At 38.7% G+C, this 21903-nt stretch overlaps 2 protein-coding genes across 5 annotated transcripts in view; one reads left to right on the top strand and one right to left on the bottom strand.

The window, feature by feature from the left end:
• LOC121514420 (solute carrier organic anion transporter family member 1C1-like) overlaps positions 1-12605 on the top strand; it is a 38010-nt gene extending 25405 nt beyond the window's left edge. For all 3 annotated transcript variants that reach the window (XM_041794526.1, XM_041794525.1, XM_041794527.1), the window contains 8 exons: positions 1154-1402; positions 4113-4277; positions 6424-6619; positions 6812-6977; positions 7403-7587; positions 7952-8016; positions 10037-10154; positions 12164-12605. In XM_041794526.1, the coding sequence (XP_041650460.1) occupies positions 1154-1402; positions 4113-4277; positions 6424-6619; positions 6812-6977; positions 7403-7587; positions 7952-8016; positions 10037-10154; positions 12164-12389 (1370 nt within the window). In that variant the 3' untranslated portion in view covers positions 12390-12605. The remainder of the gene's footprint in view (positions 1-1153; positions 1403-4112; positions 4278-6423; positions 6620-6811; positions 6978-7402; positions 7588-7951; positions 8017-10036; positions 10155-12163) is intronic.
• A 1607-nt stretch (positions 12606-14212) lies between these two features.
• Positions 14213-20177, bottom strand: LOC121515448 (B-cell receptor-associated protein 29-like). 2 transcript variants are annotated; one of them, XM_041796225.1, is made up of 9 exons: positions 19917-20177; positions 19748-19785; positions 19531-19637; positions 17526-17626; positions 17287-17434; positions 17001-17136; positions 14847-14943; positions 14482-14582; positions 14213-14387 (listed from the first exon to the last, which is right to left on the bottom strand). In XM_041796225.1, exons 3-9 carry the CDS (start codon positions 19620-19622, stop codon positions 14352-14354), a joined length of 711 nt encoding a protein of 236 aa, XP_041652159.1. In that variant the 5' UTR covers positions 19623-19637; positions 19748-19785; positions 19917-20177; the 3' UTR covers positions 14213-14351. The 2 variants fall into 2 exon arrangements, with proteins under 2 accessions (XP_041652159.1, XP_041652160.1); XM_041796226.1 differs by lacking the exon at positions 19748-19785.
• Between the last annotated feature and the right edge of the window lie 1726 nt (positions 20178-21903).

The following is a 21903-nucleotide window of genomic DNA, read 5'->3' as shown; positions in this document are numbered from 1 at the left end:
GGAGAATGAGGGAGTGTAGCTTGACGCACATGTGTTGCTCAGCAGCCAAGGCCAAGCTCGACTGCACCCTCTTTTGTCAGAGCCTCGGAGATTTTTTCGCAGTTTTTAGGTTCTTGGGACATCTACAGCATGACCAGGGGCTCATGACAACCCTTAACCTTGTGAAGCAGATGCATTTACCAGACTGTCATCAGGCACATTTGCAAAGTTCCAATCCACAATTTTTTGGCTGTGCCAAACCAAAAAATGGTTCTGACCAATCAGCATAGCCATGGCCAGGGTTAAATTGTACTAGAAGCCAATAGCAATGGCTGCTGCGCTTCCGCCTTTGTTACGGTTAGCTTGGATGTAGCTATAGTATAGCAGCAGTTTTATCAGAATTGGGCCACATGTCTTTATTTGTTAGAGAACAAAGACCTATTTATCGTTCTATTTAACTGTTATTTTTTGACAGATTATTTTCTCATGCCCATGGTAATATGGGATATCCAGGACATCCAGAGCACTACTGGGGTTGTGTCCTCCTTCCTGCCTAATTGGTACCATTAGGCGGCTTACTTGCCACATCCTAGCCTTACTTCAGCTTCGATTTTTGGCCTAAACATGCCTAAAAGTTCTGCACAGTACTTAATATTGTGTTGAAAGATCTCATACAGCTTTTTTAATGGTCTAATGTTTCGATTCTTATGAATCTTTGCTTCACAACATGTAAACAGAGGCTGTGGAGTAAACTGCCACGTCTGAAACCCTGTTGCAGCATTGAAAATATTTATAAACTTAGTCATAATGTTCTTGTTTGCCTTTGTGACTCATAAAGAAGTACTGGTATTAATATTAGTCTGTTTCAAAACCAGCTGGAAACTCTTCATAGGAGCTTTAAATAACAATGTTGTGCCAGGTTTTCGTCTGTGCTCTTTTATGTTTAATAATGACTAAATGTCAACTGAAAATACTTGACACAAAACTACTGCAAAGAGATCATGAATACAGGCAAATAGATACAGTAAATGTGTGTAAATACTGAAATGCATCAATTCCTGTTGTAAGATCTGTGCTTGCACATTAACTACAGCTTTATTGTTCAAGCACTAGTCAATTAATGAATGCATAAGCCCACATATGATGCTAATTAATGCTTTTTTTGTGTGTGCAGAAACGGTGACTATAACCCCTGGTGACGCCCGCTGGGTGGGGGCGTGGTGGCTGGGCTACTTGATCGCTGGTACCATCACCCTCATGTCTGCTATTCCTTTCTGGTTCCTCCCTAAATCTCTGCCCATGCCTGTAGAGAAACATGACACCAGCTGCACTCCAGAGCAAACCAGGTTCATCAAAGATTCTCCAAGCATGGAGCACAAATTTAGACCCGAGGAGCCGGCTAATTTACATCAGATGGCCAAAGGTACAATTATAGTCTCAGACAGTTATTAAAAAGAGAAAGTCCTCCATATGTGGTCAGTTGTATCTTTTGAAGGTTATAATTTTCTGTTCTTCTGCTGTCACCTGAGTCTCTTCCAACTACCCTCTTTAGAGGACCTTTATTACCCTTCGGTATTCTTACATTCAGGGCTGGCTGAAGGCTCCTCTGACTCTTCTGCAAAGTAAAATTCTCTTTTTCTGCTTTGATGAGTTGCATACTGTGAAAAGCACTGAGTTATGTCTGATGAGGATGAGTTTTAGATCAAGACTAGGGTCATGGTTTTAGGCTAAACTAAACCTTTGACTGTTATGAGCAACAAAAAACACAACTGACACCCAATATGTAGATTCTAACTCAGCCCTATGAGAGCATGTGAATGACTGCACAATCTTAAATAACTACATGAAAAGAAAAGAATTACATACAACCTCAGAATGTACAGTATATGTAGATGGACGCAGCAACAGGTACATGGAAGTAAAGCCAAAATATTTGAAACATCTGAGACCTGTAGAGGGGCAGTTGCTCAAAGTTAAGAAGGGGCTCATGAAACTTTGATTACATAGAGCTGAATGATCAATTTTGATTGGAAAACAATTACTTGAAAAAAAAACATCTATTTAGTTTATAACTACATAATTTAAAATGCTGAACATTATCACTCTGCCTCTTTCCCTCTTCCTACTCTATCTCTCCTTGCATATTGTCCTTTTCTTTTCTTTGTCACTCAGTTTGTGTCCTGATCTAAGCAGAATTACACATGTGCCATATTCCCTCTTGATGATGGATTTAACTGAACTCCGGGGGTGTTCAGTGCCTTTGAATTTTTTTTGTATCCATCTCCTGACTTAACCTTTTCTCTGAGTCATTGGAGTGTTCTTTTGTCTTCATGGTGTAATGGTAGCCAGGAATACTGATTAACCAGTTACTGGACCCTCCAGACAAAGGTTTCTTGATGCTACAATCACTTAATACTAGGGGAGTAATAGTTCACAGAGATTATGGCTCGGTCCGTACCTTGGTTTTGAGGTCACGATCAAAAAATAAAAAGTTCCAGATTTATAGTTCTAGATACCACTTACCTATTGTTACTGTTATTTGTATTATTATTACTGTAATTATTATTTTTATTTACCCTTTAGCTTTTACTAACATTAGTGTTGCTAATGCCTTTGTTACATGTTTCAAACATACATTTGAATCAATAAATCCTTTGCTCCATTTAGTGTTAGTTAGAACTATCAGTAATAGTTGGTACATCCTGTGATAAATTAAGCAAGAGACAAAATTGGAAAACAAAAAAAAAACATGCAAACTGAAATCAACACAGAAATCAACCTAATATTTCCTGATTTTAAAAAATAATAAAAATGAACACATCATAAATTACAAATTAAAATGCCTGCTTTTTAGAGCAGTTTGTCATATTATGATTTATAAAGTGCGTTGTCACTGTGTTTTGAATAAAACGCCATTGCAGTAGTTACTTGGGCTAAATCCTGACTCATGTTAGTCAATGAAGGATCACAGACTAGCTCATGCAAACACAGGAAGGGACGTTGTTCACATACGGAGGCTTTTTAGAAACTGTGCAGATATAAAGAGAGAGAGAAAAGGGCAGTGGGTCTCACAGCCAGTGCCTTACAGGCAAAGTTGAGGGAACAAAACATCATGGAGCTCTCGCTGCTCTGCCTCTGGAGCCGACTTTTCTTTAGTGTGTTTTCATATGCCAGGCCGACTGCCTCCCTTTCTTCCTTAGTGGTTTATTAGCAGTTAGCAAACACTCGTCAGCATTACTGTCACTGGGATCAACAGTAAATTTGGTGATATTTGTATTATTTCCCCCACCTTATTTTAATGGTTTGGACATATTTGTCGTGGATTATGTGCACTGAACTGGGACCAATAAAAAACCCATTACACTCCCACTTGATACACTTTCACTGCACTGTGATTCCCATTACACTAATTATGAGACTAACAGTACCAGTTGGCTGGACCTCTGTTGAACTAGGTCAGCTACTTTATAGGGGGTGAATATTTATGTAATAATTGTTTTTTCCATACTTTTTTTAATGGACATAACTTTGTTGAAAAACTGTTTTTCACTTTGTCGTTAAAGAGGTTGTTGTAGAGGTAGGAGGGTATGACTTTCAGAGTAATGTTTATTTTTGGTTGTTTCGAATTTGTGATCCTTGTGACATCGCACTTGGACATTTTAATAGTGCCTGCCCCTTTACCCGGCGTCTCTACCCACAGCCATGGAAGCACACAGCTGAGCAGCTTGTTGGCACACCCTGCAGAAGAGAGGGCCAGAATGAGAAGGAGCTCATTTATGGTTAAATAGACACATACTGTTACAAGTTGGTTTATACAGGGTCAGAAATCACCTCTGGTGTTTGATCTGTTTTGTATTTTTATCAAAGCACAGCACAGCACAGATGTTTCATTTAGACCACAGGGGACTGTGTTCAAAGGTGAAAACTGGTATGATATGTCACCTTTATCTTGTATTGCCATGGCAACTCAAATCTGAATTTAGTTTAATGATCATTGAAGGTTAAGTTTTTAACAGTATGTACTGCTTGCTTATACTGTAAATTCATCTAAAGTCCTCCTATAAACAGAAGAAATGCTTGAATTTGTTGAAATACAGTTTGTGTTTTAATGATATTCATAATTTCCCACACAGACTTTGTGCCCACACTGAAGTGTCTCCTTGGAAACCCCGTTTACATCATCTATTTATGTGTGACCATCATCCAGTTCAACTCTCTCATCGGTATGGTCACCTACAAACCCAAATACATCGAGCAGCACTATGGCCAGTCAGCATCCAAGGCTAATTTTCTCATGGGTAAGCAGACTACTTTGATAATTCATGATGTTTGGCTTGTTCTCATGTTCCTTGTATGGTCATTTCATTATACAAATGAATCACAGGCATGTTTGAAACCTGTGCTGCTTCACTGAGAGGACCGTATTTAAGGATGCAAAATGATGTAAGCTGGATGGTCATCATAAGTGTTTCATGAGCAAGCTTTTGATGAATTTTTTATGCTCTGAGTCACGAATCAGTCTCTAGTAAATGCTACAGCTTCAAAAAACATTGGTTTAAAAGAATAATGGCACTTGTAATAAGGTCAGTCTAATGGGAATTTAGACAGTGACGGCTGTCCAAGGATGAGAAATGCATCCAAATGCTATCAGCTATGAAGTTAAAATGAGATTTAAAACGATCTCCTTTGAAAATAATTAGGGCAGTCAGCTTTAACATGGTAGTCGCAGTCAAACAAAAGTCCAAAAATAAAGCACTGAATTACTATCAGCATTAACCGCTTGATATCTTGTGCACTTAGTTAAGCTACTCTAGCAAGGCTACATCTGGACTCCACTAACCTCAGCACCTCCCTGCTCCTACAGTGATGGAAAACAAAGAGACCATTTCATCACTGAATGTCTGATTTAACTTTCAGGATATTCCAGATGGCTCCATGGACATGTCTAAAGAAGTCTATACATGTTAACAGGCTTACCCACAGAATTTGCCCCTGAAAACTCAGTCAGTGGGCCTCAGTTGTGTTTTATTGATATCAATATACATTCCCCTCCACAAGTATTGGAACGGTGAGGCCAATTCCTTTATTTTTTACTGTAGACTAAAAACATTTGGGTTTGACACAAAAAGATGAATATGAGACAAGAGATCAACATTTCAGCTTTTTCTACCCGTATCTGTCATTTAAGCTAATTGTTGCCACCGTTTTACCACTTTCTCCAGCCAATTTGGACACTTTTGGCCACTTTTTATTCATTTTTGGCCCCTTCAATCCATTTTTGACACTTTATAGCTTTTCGTCTCTTATAGTACATTATTGACACTTTTAATCTTTTTACCACCTTTTCTTGCCATTTCTTCCACAAGTAAATTATTTTTGCAATTATTCATGCATGTTTCCTTTATAGTCACCTCATTATCATCTCTTTCATTTTCAGGTATTCTGATGCTTGTGCCCATCATGATATCAAGTTCAACATTACTTTCCAAATGATTAAGTTCAATTTCACCATCCACATCCACAATACTGTACATTTTATGCTGTAGTTATATACAGCATGAATAAATATAATTCACTTTTGTTGCTTTGATAAAAGTGGTTATTATTTAAGTCAAAAAATAAAAATGGTTATCACAACTAAACTTTACAATAGACCATGATTTTGCTGACCTAGATGGGCCCCCAATTTGACTGGGCCCCAGAAAGCTCCCCCTTTTATTCCAAAATTCCAGACAGGGGAGCATGAGAGGCTCTTTTAAACACAGTGAGAGACCCATTAATATTTATCAGACAAAAGCATGCCAGGCTATAAGAGATATTTCTTTGGCCTTAAAAATAAATTATAATTTCTTTGCTTTCGGTTTGTGTTATCCAAGTCTTTGTTTGGTAGTTTGTAGAGGTTAGAATGTGAGGGGTCATTCACTTCTTGGCTAAGATTAATGTGAACATGCATGGTAAGAGCAGATGCAGCCATGACCAATCTGAGTGAGGCTTGCTGCACTCAGTGTAAAGTTGAGTCTAGAAGTCAGTTGTAGTTATTTCAGGCGTAGTAGATAAGACTGATTTTTTTATGCCTTGGTGGTGCACTTGGCCCAGAACCCTTAGAATAGAGCAAATGCTCAGGATAAGCATGGATGTCAGGGAGTCATTTTGAACATGTTCTCCTGCATATTTCTTAATGTATAATTTTACACTTTTAATACGTTTCAAAGTCAGTGCAGCACTAGATTGAAAAAATGATTGCATTTAAGTGCCATTAAAACTGTCATTAATTTTAATTAACCTTTAGGTCAGTGATGAATCACAACAAGCAACATTATTTGTTTGGCTTTCATATTAATACAGCTTCTGCTTTTTATCTCTATAAATGGTTGATCCTGTCCGCTTTGTTCCCTGATTATTGTTCTTCTAAATGATTTGCTGTCTTGTGCATTTTTTTGGCAGGGATGATAAACATCCCTGCGGTGGCCCTTGGGATGTTCTCTGGAGGAGTTGTCATGAAGAAGTATAAGCTTGGCATCATGGAAGCAGCCAAATTTGCATTTGGGACCTCCTTACTGGGCTACTTCTTTTCACTTTTCTTCTTAGCTATGGGCTGTGAGAACTCCAAGGTGGCGGGCATCACAGTTTCATACACTGGGTTTGTAAAGTCTAGACACTTTATTCTTGAATCTAAGTGGAATAGGTAATAGGTTTTGTGAATACTGCCTTTTTTCTCAGTAACATTTGCTTTGATATTCCATGCACGGTAATGATAGTGGCTTCCTATTTGATGCATTTTTCATTTGAGCTGTCGATAAAATATGCATTTTCTTCGTGTTGTCGCACACAGATTGGAAGGCCTGTCTTATCAGGAGCAGTCTCTCCTCTCCAACTGTAACTCAGGATGCTTGTGCTCAAAGAGAGAATGGGATCCAGTGTGCGGAGAGAATGGGATCACGTACATGTCTCCTTGTTGGGCCGGATGCACCTCGTCCATTGGATCTGGCAGAAACACGGTCAGACATACATAAGGGGCTTGATTACTTATTTTACTGTTGAGGGAGTTGAGTGAATACAACATTTGGAGTTCTATATTGCATCAAATGCTCGCCTGTTCTGCACTTCTGTTTCTCGGCATTCAAAATAAAAGCACAAAATGTGATACTATTTACAAGGGGAAACTAAAATTTACAGGGTAGATGATAAAATAATTTATTAAGTGATAACTGGTAACTGAGAGAAAATAATATAAATATGACTGATTTTATTTCCAGCCAGTGGGGTCCAGCAAACATTTGTTTTATCATGCAAACTTTATGGACACGACATCTGCTGATATCTGCAATGTAGCACATGGTGCTCAGGGTGTGTTGCAGAATTATTTACCTATGTAGATCTGCCTTTTATCAATGACTTATTACTTATTACTGACTCTTTGCAGGTTTTTAATAATTGCACTTGTATATCGCTGGCTGAAAACCCTACCGGCAACCTGACAGCCACTCTGGGCCAGTGTCCACGCAGAGACAGCTGTGACAAAATATTTCCATACTTCCTGGCTCTGTCTGTGGTCAGCTCCTTCATCATCTCTCTGGGGGGAACACCTGGCTTTGTTCTGCTAGTCAGGTTTGTTGGGAAAAAAATTTGTGTGGACCTGTGTGAAAAACAATGGCATCAGTTGACTCGTTCCTTTCTTAAAGCAATATATCATCTGCTCATTCTTGGACAGATTGAAATTCCTGCTGTTATATTTTTCTTGCACTTTCACAGGATACAGTATCATCTGATAAAATGCGTCATGAGTAATTGAAAAGAGAACAATCTGAAGTTTGCCTTGAAGCTTTCATAAGCAATTTTACCTTCAAACATATCATCAGTGGAGTGTTATTTCTAAGACTTTTTATTACTTTTTCCAGTACAAAATCAATAAATGTCTATGTTCCAGAGTAAAAGTTGAGTCTTTTTTAACCTCTCTGTCTTGTGCTTGTAGGTGTATTAAGCCGGAGCTAAAATCCCTTGCTCTTGGAATTCACACCTTAGCTACTCGCACCCTTGGTGAGAACCATTTTCAGTATTCTGTGCACATGATCCACTTAAGCTGCCTTTCCATCAAACAGTCCAGTTTTCACTGTCAAAAGATGGGAGAGGTACCAAAATAACGATCTACACAATCCTATTTTTCTGCACCCCTCTGTAAGGGTATTACCTATCCCACCCTAAAGATTGATTTGTTCTCTGTGTCAAATCTACACTGTAGTGTTGATAAAAGCAGTACAAAATCACCATTTTGAAGAAAAACAAGCCCACCAATCTTGTGGAGAGCCTTCCAGGATGTTCCTGTTGGTGTTATGGTTTGGGATGTGCGCAGTTAATCGGTAAAACGGTTAAATTAGTTTATCGAATTAGCCAGCATGGGATTTACGAGTTGTTTAAACTAATAACTTTATAATTTTTTATAATCACAGGCTTGAAATCCAGGTCTATAATGCACTTTTAAACTGTAATGAACCTCCCGCCACTAGAGGCCGCTGCTTTCCTGTCTGGCACTTCACCGGATTTAAATATGAGAAGCCCGGCAGTGACTAAGAGGTTAGCGTGTAAGCAGGAATAGCGCAGTATGACAGTTTTAAGTAGTAAATGGAAATAAAGTGGTATGTAGGCTGTCAAGAGTTGAACTCACACATAAATACTCACCTGAAGTGAAAAGAAGCCACACATCAAAGCACAATATTAATCTACAAAGAAGAACGAAGGCAGGTGGCGCTATATTGTTAGCCATGCTGTAGAGAGTATATCAGGCTAACATCACACCTGCTGACACAATGACCCTGGGACGAATTTGACTGTTTTCTAGGGGTTTTTTCAACTTTAAACTAGTCAAAAGAAATTTAAATGAGCATTTAGTCAAATAGGGTAGACGCTTGGAAACATCCTTAGTTATGGTCAGGCTTCCAGTTTCTTCTGACAGTCAAGTGTATATACACATAACTCTGTTTATTTTATAATATTATGCCAGTCTTTTTTCAGAGAAGTAAGAACTTTATGCGCAACTCACTTGCCTCACTTGGGTCTTCTGTAACTGTTAAATTGTACAGTTTTTTGTATTTTAAGCTTTCAAGTTACTTAAGTCCCAGTTTTCCCCATTTAGTGCCGTTTGTTTTGGATGGATCGTCATTGTTATGTCAAAGTACCCAGATGGATTGTTCTTATCAATATGCTGTAGGTCCACTTAGCCCAAACCATACCAGAGGCCTAGACATGTACTGTAGCTCATGTAGCATCTCTTAAAAAAAATCTAACTACATGTTGAGGCCAGCTGCTGTTACCTTGGTTTTCTGTACACAACCAAGCAGGAAATGTGGCTTGCAGTATGATGCAGACACACCAGTGCACAAGTATGTAGGACTCATAACAGTGTGGGTCACCACGGTGTTGGAACAATGTCTATCCGTCATATTAACCAGGCTTAAAGGGTGCTAGACACACTGCAGTCCATTAATTAGTCAATAGAATAATCACTTCTTGTATTTTTTTTTGAAATAAACCACTATATGCTAAAAGAAAACAAAAGAGTATTTCCTCTATTGTTTACCTCTGTCTATTGCTTTGTGCCATTCGTCTAAACCAAGTAATTGCTAGGTTACACTCTTTTGTGCTGCTATGATGCCACGCTATTACATAGCTGATAAGGCTTACACTCCCACCTACCAAGATACAGTTCAGTTAGCTGTAAAGGAAAGCAAAATCAGGATTTACTGTATCAAACCATACCAAACTGGACTGCTTGGTAGAAATGTACCATTAGAGTGAATGTCAAGATCTTAGAAGCCTCCTCAGAGCTGGCACTGCTCCTCCTGACGCTGGGATTACTCTATGTCTAGTACTGAAATTTGTGTGTATGGGGGAAAATCTTTACATTTGGTACATCATTATATATTTGTGAAAATGAAGTTTTAAGTGGCCTGTTTTTGACATATCAGCATTATAAGTCAAACAATATTTATTATTACTCTCTTTTTTCTATCTTGTCTTTGGTCTTTCCTTTAATTAACAACTTGTATAAATCCCTCAACAGCTGGAATTCCTGCCCCAATATATTTTGGAGCAATAATTGACAAAACGTGCCTCAAGTGGGGATACAAAATGTGTGCAGGAAGAGGAGCGTGCAGAATATACAACACCTCATCCTACAGGTAATATGATCCATATGGCCTTGTCTATAAACTCTATGCATTATTCACAGGGTTGTCTGGTAAACACTAGGGTTCACTTTGAAATAATATATCTTTTACATCATAGCTGTCCTGTAAGATTCCTGCATGTGCTTTTTGGAAGATAAATTATTCAACTGATGAAAACTGGAGATACTTAATTCTATGAATAGAACCTTTGCTAATGGTAGCATGTTAAAAAATGACATGTAGCTTTAGCACAAGCATGGTACCGGTGTCAGTGCCATGTTTGCTGTATCCAAATTTACCACTTTTAAAGGGCACAGTTCATGAAGATGACCTATACCTTTTGCTTAGTTTGGTGTTAGTTTACAGTATCGCTTACTTAAAAAGGTAGTGACCCAGAAGCCGCCTGAACACAAGTAAAGATATTAGAAATTAGAATGAGTTATTTACTACTGTAGTAGTAGCAGCAGTGAAATGCAAATGTCTTACAGAAAAGTAATGCACACCGGTTCTACTAACTATACACTGTACTCTGATAATCATTCAGTAAAAGGCTTTGAAGAATAACACTTTGTACAGAGCCACTGAATTTTCTTATTTCTTTTTTTTTTGGTTGTATGTTTCTCTCTCCCGTTTATGAGACATCGTCGTTGTTAAATTGCTGCTAAAAACACCATTTCCTGATGTTGCTCTTCAAAATAAAAATCTTCAATGATAATTAGCATTGAGGCTTCTGTTGTGCCAGGAACATACCATCAGATACTCTACTGAACTTTAGCATCATAATACTGACAGACAGGAGGCTTGAACTCTTGCTGCTTTGAGAGAGACAAAGCCACAGTCTGCTTCTTTAAATCATCCAGGACTAAGGCTTTGTCCACACTGAGATGAAAACGAAATATTTCCGTTTGGTTTTGAAAAAGTTTTCCATAAACACTGTATTGTTTCAGGAAATGCCTGCGTAAGCATTGAACCACTGAAAATGACTGAAAATGCTTTAGTATATATGCCAAGCCTGTAAGTGGCACTGTAACACTGCCACAGAAATGCACCAAAAGAGAGAACAAGATTACAGAAAACTGCCAAAACTTTCTCTTGGTTGCCTTCTGGATGTTTACCGTGGTAGATTTAAGAACTACTGGTATGTGCTGTTCATGGTGGTGGTCAAGGAGAATCAGATTTTGCTGTAAAAGCCGTAATAAGCTCAGTAGATTCTGCAGTATGAACACAGCCCTGTAATCTGCTATAGTTGTTTTGGTTTGGCATGCGGCCTAAGTGGGCTATGATATGTGTGATGTAATGGTTTCAAGAAAGATGCAGTTGGCTGTCCACACGGAGACAAAACGTCAAGAGTTTAGAGATTTGTACACTCTGGGACCCGGTTTAGAAAAGTAGTGTTTACGGCCTCCCAAAATGCAATTTCCCTGTGGATGAAACACCATGGCATATACTCCTGAACTCGTTGCCTTGTGGACAGGGCCTAAATATAGGATTGATATAGATTAAAACACACTTTCAGCAGGTAAGATGTTTGTTCTTGCTGCATCTGGTTCAAGTAAAAGATAGACACATACTTAAGCAATTAGCCTGCCCCCTGACCTTACAGTGAATTCTGACCAGAGCGCAGTTGCCTGAGTTGCCACAGACATAGGTCTGTTTTCTGTCACAAATTTCTATGTTATTATGCTTTTTTTGAACAAGCTGTAGGCCAATGTGGCTGATAGAGTTGGCAAATTAACCTCACAATGAACAAACCAAAGGCCCAAATAAAGCCAAGCCATGAAAGAGGTGAAAGACTTTCTCATGGTCTGAATCCAAAATTCAGTCACACATAGATCTCAGTGTTTTCACATGTTAACAACAGGTTTATTCCATCTATCAAGTTTTTTTAGACACAAATTTTGGATTTCACTTTACAGGAACTTTAGTAAAGACTGTTGAGTTAAAGGTTTCCCTCGGTTTTTACCATAACAGTTTTCATTTTTCCTTTCTCTGTTTTTTTTTTTTTTTTTTTTCTTTTCCAGGATCGTATACCTGGGCCTGACGCTTGGCTTGAGGACGGTCTCTTTCTTCCTCTGTATCCCTGGCTTTGCTCTTCTCAAAAGACACATCAGGAGAGAGGAGAAAAACGCCCTGACCAATGGGAGCTCAGAGTTAGAGACACTACAGAAGGAAGACAACAGCTTCACGCACTGTGAGCACTTCATACCCGCGTCAGACCGCAATCCTGACAGAGAGACACGTTTATGAGCCTCAGCACAATCTGGTCTCTTACGGCCAAGCTCCATAGAGCACATCGCATGTACAGAGAATCACTGTGGACACTTTTCGTAGCACACAAAGTAAATATTTGTACAGGATTTGTGGAGACATATGTTTTTTTTTAATTTCTGGAATGTATACATTCATATTGTTGTGTTTTTTTCATTAATTGCAACCTTTTGTAGAAAATGAAAAAAATTAATTGTGCCGTATTTTATAATGGTTGTCTTCATTTTTATGAATAAATTTGATATTTCAAATGACAGAATTCAAATGCATTGTGTCAGTCTTTTGTTCATGGCTTGATCGTATTTCTCCAGGTTATAACACAACAAGAGGAGGATTATGAAGGCAGCATTAATTAAATTTCCTTGCAACAAGCGTGGGCAACATGCAGATCCAAATAGGCAGGAACATCCTCAGTAATTCCATTATTCTAAAGGTTATTACTTGATGATACTTCTTTCAACATCAATATAAAAATTCTTAAGCTGACCCTGACTTCATACAATCACCTTTATTAGGTACACCTGTTCAACTGCTGTAATGGCAGCAACTAATGTGGCGGTAATAAGACATGTAGACCTGACTGAGATGATGTGCTGAAGTTCAGACTCAGCATCAGAATGGGAAAACTGTTCCACAAGCAGAGGGCTCTCAGTACTAATAAATGACCAGAGACTAGACACCCTGCCCAAAGAATGGGCCTCAAAGTTGCGATATTTTATAAAATTAATGTATTTGTGTTGCATCAGTAGCATTGTTCTAGTTTTGGCGCCACTTTTCATCAATTGTACACATTTTTCTGCCCATTTTGCCACTTTTGACCCAGTTTTTTTTTAACCTTCTGCTGATTTTTATTGCCTCTGTTTACCAATTTTTGCCACTTTCAACCTATTTTTGCCAATATTTTTAATCAATTTTCTGGCAGGTTTTGCCAATTTCAGTCCAGTTTTATCTCAAATATTTTTTCCACAACATTTTCTGCTAGTTTTTGCCACTTTTAAGCAAACTGTTTACATTTTTAACCACATTACTAATTATTCCATTTGCTCCTTTAAATTCATTTTCAGTTGTTAACCCTTTTCACCACTTTTCCTGCTTGTTTTTTGCCACTATAACTCATTTTGCTACTTTTAATCCTATTCCACCCCCTTTTCTGTACATTTTTGCCACTTTCAATCTATTTTTGTCTCTAATAAACCCTACTCACAACCTTCTGCTCATTTTTACCCACTTTAACTGAATTTCATAAATGTGTGTGCCCATTTTCCACCTTAATTACATCTCTTTTTAAAGTAACCCCTTTTCACAACCGTTTCTGCCCGTTTTTGCTACTTTTAACCCATTTTGCTGCTTTATTATCCTATTTCACTGCTTATTCTGCCCATTTTTGCCACTTTAACCTGTTTTGCCACTTGTGCTGTTGCCTCTGTTAACCCATTTTGCCACTTTTAACACATTTTGCTGCTTTATTATCCTATTTCACTGCTTTTTCTGCCTATTTTTGCCACTTGAACCTGTTTTGCCACTTGTGTTGTTGCCTCTGTTAACCCATTTTGCCAGTGTTTACTTCTTTTCACCACTTTACATGCCCAATTTCGTTAACCTGGACAGTACTTAGGCCGTGCTTACCCGCTACATCCACCCCTTACTCTTTTCTGTTCTGTTGTTATTTTTTTTAACAGATTATTTTCCCATATCCCTGGTTATATGCAAGGACATCCAGAACACAACCACAAAACCACCTATAAGATGACTGTATCCCTTCTTTGCATGACAATAAGCAACCATTGTCTTTGATTTTGTTTCTTTATTTTCTCTTTGGTAAAATCAATGAAAAAGAGTCATCTGTTTCCACTAAGTCATGAAATACTACATATACATCTTTAGAGTACTAAGATGGAAAAAGATATCCATGGAACTAACAGTATGACTTTTGTCTGTCGGTTACTGATCCTTTTTGTCTGCACTGCTCTGTGGATTCTGTGGACAAGAGAAGAAATTAAAAAATAACCATTCAGAGGTAAGCGGGATTAGCAGAAGTATTTTGTGGTTTTGTATCTTCCTGTGATTTTACCTGTAGTTGATGGTGTTCCCTCAATAGTCTGTCATACTCCTGTGCCAAACCTTTAGCCTGCCTCTTCATGGCCTCAACTTCAGCCTGGGACTTTCGCACAGCTATACAAAGAGAATTATATCCATGCTCCGATCTATACTTAATAGCATCAATGTCTCTGAAAGTTATGCCTGTCTGTAATTAAACAGATGATGTTTCAAAGTAGTAATGTGGTCTAAGATCTGCTAATGTCTAACAGTATCACTGAAACATATTGTCATTGTCAAATTTCATTCAAACATTGTCAATTTCACGAATGCTTTATGAGTTGTTCTAAGGTGTAAAGTGTCACATTATCTTGTATGAAAGTTGAGATTGTTACTCACCTTCTTCTGCAACCTTCACTTGACCTGCCAGCCTCTCAGCCTCCAGCTTCAGCTGCTGGTTTTTTGCTGACATGGCTCTGTCCTCATCAAGGAGAGCCTGAGGACAGAGGGGTCCCTTTAATTACCATCAGCCAGCATGTGAGCACATACTAAATACATATTACTGTAATAATTTTACGTATTAATGCAAACTTATACAGCAGCTTGTTCTGAACCAAGCCATCTGACTGGACGACAATCTTTCCAAGGAGAGCATCGCCAGGACTTTACTTAATATTTATAACTCTGTATGTGCCAGGAGTTCTAAAATACTTTAGTGCAGGCTTTATGAACCACTGACATTCCTCAGAACTACACAGCATACTCTTTATTTCACTGGTTTTATGATAAATTTCAACATATAACTAAATATTCATGCTTCACATTAGCTGCTCCGTGGTAACTATAGAGACAGAATAATGGAGTGCAGGAGAATGTTTGGGTTGCTTTGCCAGTCTTTTTGTCAAAAAGTGGAACTAGTTAGGGGAGTTGAAAGTGCTGTATGCTGTGACTTTCAACTTTTACTACTATTTTCAGCTTGTTACTAAGCATGTGGCTGTTTACCTATGACTGAATCACAGCAGTGGCAATATTCAGTACTACAGTATTACATGAAACAAAGACTGAATGGTGCACTTTGAACCACACTGCATAACCAAACAATATGAAAACACTCCAAACACTGTATGTGTCATAACTGATTACATAAATGTTTTAGTGGAAATAAATAAGAGTAGCCTATGTATGACTCAAGTTGAAATATATCGTTTCGGTTTAATCAGTTGTTTTCTTTTTAACTCTCTGTCCCATCAACCCAAATTTATTAATTATTTTTTAAAAAACATTTTTCAAGTTATACACACTAGATTTAATAGATTTGATGATAGACACAAAACACTTTTGACCACTCATCACTCAGGAGAGTAGTTCAGTACATCATCCTTATTGTGTTAATGTTGGCCCCTACAAGCCAACTGGAACTCTTAGAGGGTAACTTCACTCATGGGGCAAAAGTGACTAAGGCTTTTTACTGTTTGGTCTTACACTGTACTCATATGCTATGATCAAATAGAGTCAATTTTTCCTGACATTACATTCACAGTGGGAGTTTCAATGCTGCTTGGTTGCGTTGCTGTGTCTTCAGGTGGTAATTTCAATGAACAATGGGGAATCCAACCATCATTATCATATTTCTATTTTTTTTTTTTTAAATGATCTCCAAATGAAAACATTGCAGCTGGTATTGGGCTAAAGTTTTAGCTAAAATAACATACTGCATAACCAGTTAGCTAGCATAACCTTTTAATCGTTACCATATTATAGGCTACGAAAGAGGCGTAGAGTGTCTCAAATCACTTACTTCTATTAGTCGACTGTAATACAGTACACTTAAATACAGTACAGAGCACTAAACCATAACAGGTTAGCATTCTCCCAGTTTGCGCTCTGTTTTGTGCTAACAGGAAGTCGCTACTAATAGAGAAGTATACCCAGCAGTGTCAATGAACCACATGCACTTATGCACTCAAAATATGTAACATTTAGTACAGTGGTATGCTATTTGGGACACACATTAGACAACCTGTTAGCTAGCAGGCAACAGCAAACATTAAGCCTCTGTCAATTACTGCTAGCTAGGAAGTAGCTAATTCCAATCTAGCTAATACTTGCCAAGATTTGGTCATATAGGTCTGACATTAGCTGACTGATGTTAGCTAATGATTTATCAAAACCTAAAAGGTTGTTATTGACATTTTTTTTTTCATAAGAATGAAAAAAACGATGTAAGCATCTCCTTCTTAGCTAACAGTAATATTAGCTAGAGGGTGGGAAGATGCTAACATTAGCAACTGTCTGGTGGTTGCTGACAAATTATCAAAATTTGTGGTTTTGGTGTAGCTTTTCCTTCCCGAACTCAGCAGCTGTATAATAATTAAACAGCATTTTGGTCTCCTACCCTGATTATGTTTGAAAAATGGCCGCCATGTTAAAATGGTCAATTATAAAACATACCAAAGAAGACTACAATGTTAAATATATATATATATATATATATATATATATATATATATATATATGCTCAAGTTCTGTCAACCAACTCTGGTTAAGTGTGACCTGTTTGAGTGTCAGGTTGTCCTCCTGGTGTTGCTTGGCTGCTATGACAGCACTGTCCATCTGCACCTGAAGACCTGCACTGTCCTCCAAAGTGACAGCAACCTGGTTTAGCAAGGTGACAATCCGCCGCATTATACTGTGATCACAGGACAAAGAGAGAGGAGCACCAGGAGATGGAAAGGAAACACAGGACAGGGTAAGCAAAGATTGAAGAAAGTGAAAGTATACAGAAGAAAAGGGTCACAGAGTTACTAATGTGAGTAAACATGAAAAAAAAGAGACTGACAGCCAGAGGAAGAGAGAGAAGCCAGATATGTAGAGGTTCCTCTGGGATCTGAACAGCTTCATGTGGACGTGGTCGTACACATTTGGGTTCACCTTGGCGTCCTTCATGGGCTCAGGTCCAGAGTACTTCTGCACCTCACGGACAGCATCTGAGGGTTGACAGGATGCCAGGAACATGCTGTCAGTCTATTCTGTGTTATTCGGTGTCTGACAGTGTCTATGAGTCAGCAGACTGCTTACCAAGGAAGAGAACAATCAGAACCATGATCATTGTGAAGAAGCACTTGTTCCAATATGGAGATAACCAATTCCAGATTCTCAAGTTGAAGACAGAACGCCATCTAAAAAGTAGGTCATAAGGGCACAGCGAGTTGAACAGTCAGCATGCAGACAAGATCTACATAGATAGGCATGAGTGTACTCTGCTGGTTGCTTGTGTGAACTGCCAGTTTCAGGTCTCTTATTTACAGCCAACTTTACATAGGTCTTTTTTAATGATGTTTATTGTGACAATTTTTTCTGACAAATACAAAACACTACCTATTTATGGAAGGCAAAAACAGTACATGTCAACAGGAAAAGTCCAAAAAGTAGAAATGGATTTTTAAAAATGTGAGAGAATAGACATTGAGGCTAATTTGCCACCCATTCTTAGGGGGAAATTTGTCTTTTAAATTTGCTTGTGCAGTTTTTGAATAAGATTCTGACAGTCACTAGAGTTTGTTCATGTTAATCTTAGCTTAGACAAAATCCAAGAACAACGCTTATGTGAAATGACCACTTTGAAAGAGTTACAAGCTTTAGCAGCTGAGATGGAGACTCTGCATACAACAACTGTTGCCTGGGTTCTTCACCAGTCAAAGCTTTATGGGAGAGAAAGCCACTGTTTAAGAAAACTCATAATAAATCTCAACCAGAGTTTGAAAAAAGGCATGTGGGAGACTCCATGGCCAAGTGGAAAAAGTTCTTTAGTCTGAAGAGACCAAAACAGTGCTTTATGCCCATCATCCAAGTCACTATGTTTGGCAGACACCAAACACCACACATCACCACAAACCCACCATCCCCACTGTGACACTGTGGCAGCATCATGCTGTGGGGATGCTTCTTGGCAGCCGGCCCATCGATGGCTTATTCAGGCAGAGGGTAAAATGAATTTGGCAAAATATAGAGAAATGCTGAAGGAAACTCTTATTCAGTCTGCAAGAGAACTATGGCTCTGGGAAATTTATTTTCCAGCAAGATAATGACCCAAAACACACAGCGAGAGCCACACAGAAATGGCTTAAGGACAAAAAGGTGAATGTTCTGGACGGGCCCAGTGAAAGCCCAGATGTCAATCTAATAGAGAATTTGTGGCTGGACTTAAACAGAGCTATAGCCTATGGTATGATATGGTATGGGGCTGTTTTTTTGCCACTTTTAAGCCAATATAAATATAAATACATTTATCCTAATACAATGTCATTACTGTCTTTGTTGGTATAATGGCCAGGGGTCCAAATACTTTTGTCCTTATATTGTATCACTATCAACAGCTAATGATGGAGTCAGCCTGCTCATAAACTATATAAACAATGATGCCATTACAGGACACATCAACTACAAGTTTTATGATACAGTCATGCCACAACTAAACTAAAGACCCTGTCAGATGATGCTAATGATGCAGTCAGACAACTCATAAACTACAGGTATAATAACACATTAAGACCACATATCAAACTAGAAAAGCACTCGGAGAGCGCAGACCTCCGCCATTAGCCCTATCTCCCAATAGTACAGAATCCGTTAAAAAAATTCCTGAAACCAGACAGTGATCTGGATCACTCCCAAAATCTAATCAGTTTTTCCTTATGCCATTTCTGACATTTCCTGAAAATTTCATCAAAATCGATCCACAACTTTTTGAGTTATATTGCTAACAAACAAACTAACTAACTAACTAACAAACCCTGCCGATCACATAACCTCCTTGGTGGAGGTAATAAAGAAGGAGCCAGATGACACACCAGCTCCTACACTGAATTAAAACAGACAAATCTGTAAAAGAAGTTCTGTCACAGTGGAAGGTACATGTAATAGTTTAATAGATGTGAAGCAATGTGTGTTTGCAATAGCAATTATTTAAAGAATGCTGTTGTAAAAAACTTACTATCCAACAGCCAGGTTCATTAAGCTATGGTCTGACCCCACACTGTGTCACTTACTTTATGTTTTAGTGTTGTGCAGGAAATTGCAATACCTCCTTGCAGAAATGAAGGGTATACACAAGATGAGGTTGACTGCTATCTCTGCGTAGAGGAAGAAAGCCACAGCCGTCCACTGAAGAGTCATTTTGGCAGTGATTTCCTGTGAGGATTAACAGCTTTGATGAGCTCCACATACAGCACCACTGACAAAGAATTCTCCATCGAATGATAATCACTGTTACAATAAATTATCATGACGACATTTCCTACCAAACAAGCTGAAGATCACAGCTTTTTTTCCCTTTAACCTACATTAATGCAAAGTAAAGAACACGATTCAATCATGGAAGACACAAATGTTTGCTTTACTATTTAGGCCCTATTTTCTTGTTTTGTTTGTTGTCAATCCATTCAAAATAATACAGAGTTGTTTGCTTACCAGAGAAAGTTGTGTGATCAGACGAATGGGGAAGTCCAGACATGCGCAGTCCTAAACATTCACAACAGCTGCTAGTGAGCATCTGAGGAGCTACAGCCCTAAAAAAAACTCAACTAAAACCCCTGGTCAGACCCCTTTTGATCCATCACAGCTCAGGAAAAGACACAGCAAATGCTTTTGGGTCTGAATCAGAGCAATATTTGTCCTGGAATCTCCAGGATCACTTATCCTCCCATAATATATGTAAGAGAGAGAGACTGAGTGTGATTGCTGCTGTCTTCTCAGATTACATGTCATGGTACAAAAATAGTCATGTAAGGAGAAGGGAAGTCCCTGTATTTTCACAATAATGCTAACTTGGTGTCTTTTATTTCTCTTAAAAGACATGCACACCTACAGTAAAATAAAATAGATCACACCCTTGTAATATCTTGAATATGTTAACTTTTCTGATTGGACATTTTATGCACAAAAATCCAAACAAATGCCCACAAGAGGGCAGTGTTCACCAATGATACAATACTGCTTTGCACATAGGAGAAGGAAGAAGAAAGTCTTGCAGGGTTTTCTAGCACTGCTGTATATTTAATCCAGGTATTCTGAGTGTGCAAAGGAGCTCTTATACAGACAGACAGCAGTCAGGATCAAGATCTCAGCTTACACACCAGATGAATATAAATAGTCTTGTTTTAAAAGGCTTATTCCAAAAAGCTCTATCATTACATAAAGGGCTCAAAAGGATTGCAGTTTTTTGCCTTTTAGAGGCGAACACAAACAGCTTAGTCTGCTCATACACAAATAAATTGCAAGAGGGGTATTGCATCTCAACAGCAGAGGGTAGGGAAATCTTCAGCCAACATTACACTCCTCTGCCTCCTGAAAGATGATGTTTTTAGGCTCCATTTCAGCTCCAAGGACCGTTGTGTGTATCCTGCGCGCCCTCTCCACTGAATTCAGCTTGCAGAGTATTCACACGAGCTTCCTCTGTGAAAGAAACTGATAGCTGCTATCCTCTTTGACTGCCAGTCTCAGGATTGCTGAGGAGCAAAAATGTTTACAGCTGCACAGTGATAGCTTTTTGGAGTGTGGGTAAAATGACTGTAACACAAGTGAATGGGCGCTGATTGCTCTCCTCTCCGCAGCATCTCAGAGGTCGCAGCTCAGGAGACTGGAGAGTCATTACAGCAAAACGGCTGCAAAAAAAAAACAAAAAAAAACACAGATGGTCAGACTAGAATGACTGTGCGCTCAGTGGGAAGCTTTTACCAAAGAGCTCTGTCGTTTTATTTACTGACTGTCAATACAACTGCTTGATGTGGCAGGATGGGCCTTGTTATTGGGAGGAAAGTGGGAATGATTTATAGCCTCTTCTTCCATTGGGTCCCTGGGTTGTTCTTTTTGAAGGCAGCACCAATCTCAGGAACCATCAGCCATCATCTTTTAGCATTGCCTGATAAGCGATAAATACCTCTGGGAACAGATGTGAACTTTGCAGCGATTCCAATAAAGCCAGCGGTTAGTGTTAAACGTTTCCCTGGAACAGCCTCCTTTTCAGAGCAATGTTTAGATCGCAGATGTAAACTCCATCTTTTTTTGGTTCATAATATCCTGGAGTAGTGCAGTCTGTTGAGTCCCAGAGCATCAATAGAGTACAATGTATACAGCATCTTCACTCTGGTTCACCTCAGCAGCATGAGCATGAAAATCAAACCATTTCTCTTTTTGATTTACCTGCATTAATTTTGCCAAAATAACATCCAGATGCAGAATTGTACAAAGTTGAAGGTGGCACACTGCCAGCTCTATCCTCAACTGGAGAGGAAAACAACTCTTGAAGTATTTGGTTGTTGATGGCCAAACTGATTAAATTGAAATACATTATAGGGTCAAAAGCCTAAAAGTTTCACCATCAGGGGCTGTGATGCATTTTGATATGGAGTTGGTCCCCCTTTGGCATCTTCAACTTGCGGGTCAGGACCCAAAAGTG

Source organism: Cheilinus undulatus, linkage group 9 (assembly GCF_018320785.1).
Source record: "Cheilinus undulatus linkage group 9, ASM1832078v1, whole genome shotgun sequence".
Classification (NCBI taxonomy): Eukaryota; Metazoa; Chordata; class Actinopteri; order Labriformes; family Labridae; genus Cheilinus; species Cheilinus undulatus.
The sequence above is the reverse complement of the archived record's forward strand: the minus strand, read 5'-3'. Positions and strand labels throughout refer to the sequence as shown.

Coding starts and splice junctions, on each gene's coding strand:
- LOC121515448 (XM_041796225.1), bottom strand. CDS start 19,622: ATGACTCTTCAGTGGACGGCTGTGGCTTTCTTCCTCTACGCAGAGATA. Junction 17,627..19,530: donor CCCTTCATTTCTGCAAGGAG/GTATTGCAATTT, acceptor CCTACTTTTTAG/ATGGCGTTCTGTCTTCAACT. Junction 14,583..14,846: donor AGTGAAGGTTGCAGAAGAAG/GTGAGTAACAAT, acceptor CTCTTTGTATAG/CTGTGCGAAAGTCCCAGGCT.